Source organism: Brassica oleracea, chromosome C6 (genome assembly GCF_000695525.1).
Source record: "Brassica oleracea var. oleracea cultivar TO1000 chromosome C6, BOL, whole genome shotgun sequence".
Classification (NCBI taxonomy): domain Eukaryota; kingdom Viridiplantae; phylum Streptophyta; class Magnoliopsida; order Brassicales; family Brassicaceae; genus Brassica; species Brassica oleracea.
Genome location: NC_027753.1, coordinates 32,445,837 through 32,448,507, shown reverse-complemented (window position 1 = coordinate 32,448,507; position 2,671 = coordinate 32,445,837). Strand labels below are relative to the sequence as shown.

The 2,671-nt window shown below is 36.7% G+C and overlaps 1 protein-coding gene across 2 annotated transcripts; it reads left to right on the top strand.

Annotated features, from left to right (window-relative positions):
- The first annotated feature begins 510 nt into the window (after positions 1-510).
- LOC106298944 (transcription factor TCP1-like) lies at positions 511-2,104 on the top strand. Of its 2 annotated transcripts, none has more exons than XM_013735075.1 (3): positions 511-647; positions 793-1,863; positions 1,961-2,104. In XM_013735075.1, exons 2-3 carry the CDS (start codon positions 819-821, stop codon positions 1,969-1,971), a joined length of 1,056 nt encoding a protein of 351 aa, XP_013590529.1. In that variant the 5' UTR covers positions 511-647; positions 793-818; the 3' UTR covers positions 1,972-2,104. The 2 variants fall into 2 exon arrangements, with proteins under 2 accessions (XP_013590529.1, XP_013590528.1); XM_013735074.1 differs by having other exon boundaries at positions 511-658.
- The last annotated feature ends 567 nt before the right edge of the window (positions 2,105-2,671 follow it).

The window sequence follows — 2,671 nt, the reverse complement described above, 5'->3', positions numbered from 1 at the left end:
AGTACTTCCTCTAGCCTTCATGGTAAGTGTTCCCTTATAAGTTTGGTGAGGTCAAGAGTTCGAACCGACCCAACCACATATTGTTTTTAGCTTGTAGCCCACAGATTTCTAGGACCGGCTCTGAGAACAACAATACAAAATACTTTACATTCAAGAACCTTCGTTGTATCCTGAGTCTTAAAAGACTGGTCTTATCATCGAATGGAAACAAATCTCTTCACAGGTCGTTTTCTGTTGTTGAATTTATATTTCAGGACCACTTCTCAATTTATTGGCCATGTCAGATATTGCCATTGCTAAGACTACATACGAAAATACCTACTTGTATGTGTATATATACATAGTAAAAATAGATTCTAAGATGATACTAAAAGTGGTAGAGTTTGAGGTTAATTTCCAGTATATAATCGCATTAACCAGTATAGGATCGGGAATCGGAAACCCTAAATAAAATTTAAATCCTAGGGTAAAGAAATCAAAGTGTAATTGAAACGAAATATCTAAATCAGATCCCAAATCATCTTCTGCAAGCAGATCAGTTAATGGACAAAAACTCATGTCTTGGTCACTCTACAGTTAACCAGTTTCTTGTTACACATCTCTCTTATACATCCACCATTAATATCTCTATAGATTTTCTTGTCTTGGTATGAGAATTGTACGCTTACTCTCTCTCTCCCTCACTCTTTTTTTTTTTTCTCTTTCCTCTCTTTAGCTGATTCTCTCTTTTGATGATGTGAAAGTTGTTTCTGAAAGAAAACTAAAATTATTGATTCTTGATTCTTGTTTTAGATTTGTGAAGCTGCTTAAGCTCGGTGATGTCTTCTTCCAACAATGATTACAATAATGGTAACAATGGAGTGTACCCTTTTTCTCTTTACCTTTCTCCACTAGCTGGCCGTCAAGACATCATCCGTAATCCCTATAATCATCAGCCAACACCATCTCCAGGCCAAATGGTATCAGCAGTGCCTGAGTCTCTGATCAACTACATGTCGTTTAGCTCAAACCGTGCTGTGAATCAGCAAGGGTTCGAGATTCCTGAGGTGTCTAGAGAAATCAAGCAGGCGGTGAAGAAAGATAGGCATAGCAAGATTCAGACGGGACAAGGTCTTAGAGACAGGAGGGTAAGGCTTTCTATTGGTATTGCTCGCCAATTCTTCGATCTCCAGGATATGTTGGGGTTTGATAAAGCCAGTAAAACATTAGACTGGCTACTCAAGAAATCAAGAAGGGCCATCAAAGAGCTTGTCCAAGGAAAAAAGGTCAACACTGATGAAGATTTTGCAAACATAGGAGGTGAAGTTGAAGAGGAAGAGGATGAGGAGGATGAGGAGGATGATGGAGATAAGAGCTTTGTGTATGGTTCAAGCCCTGATTCTTTAGAAGAAGAAATGGTATGTGAGGTCAAGAAGGCACAGAAGAGAAAGAAGAAGATTGAATTGAGAAACATATCCTCAAAGGGATCAAGAGCCAAAGCTAGAGGAAAGGCAAAGGAGATAACAAGAGAAACGACCTATGATCATCCAGAAACCATCTCCGAGATCACACAAACTGAAATCATGGACCCGCTCAAGAGGTCTATTATCTTCAATGAAGGAGAAGACATGACACATTCACTCTGCAAGGAAGCAACCCAAGAGTTTGATAGTCAAGAATGTACCTTAAGCAAGACCAAGGTCAATCTTCCCACCAATATGGATCAAAGTTACAACCAGCATTATGGGACGTTTATGTTGAAAGATCAGGGTTCTAGCAGCAATTACAATAATATTCTGCCTCAAAACTTGGATTTTTATTATGATCAAAACCCTTTTATTGATCAACCCTTTTGTGCAGTCACCAAGACGAATTTCCCCAGGGGTAAAGTTTTGATTCAAGTCTCTGATCTAGCCTAAATTATCATTCACATGTCTTCGCATTCCATGATATAATTCCTTTTCTTGTTTTTATCTGGCAGGGTTTCCATAAATCTTGTTATTTTCGGAGCAGTAAGCATCAAATCTAAACATGTAAGGCAAAATAATCGTGTGTTCCTCTTGTATATATATTATATATTAAATCTTTAGTTATCTGTGTTCTTGGAGACATGTTATTTGATTTATGTGAGATTGATCAAGATTTCCTTTTTAAGATTCAGTTTGTCAACCTTCACGTTTATTGGCTAAAGTGGTATTGTAACCTTAATTTATCGTAAAGTAATTTAAAGTAATTTGAAGATGAACCAGAAAATGATTTATATATTTGACCAAACCCAATCCAGTCATACACTCATAATTCGATTAGGTACTACACACAACAATTTGTTAGACTAACCACTTTACATTTCAACGTTTCACATGCAGCTCTATGTTAGGTTTGATTCCTCAAACCCTAGTTTCCATTAGGACCCACATAATAACACATGCATGATGATAAATATTGAAGGATCACTTGTACAAGTTTATATCCATACACACACATGTAAAGTTTGATTAAGCTGTATTGCAAATTGAAACGAAACTTATCTATCACTAGTGTGTGTGAACTGTGGAAGCGTGTCTTTGTATATGATTTGGCCAGCCAAATATGTGGAGGATAGATCTTCTTAGCTTTGATATTTTTGTCTATTGATGTATATGATAATATCTATTCTTTTGGTTAGATAAGGATCTTTTGCAGTGATTTATAT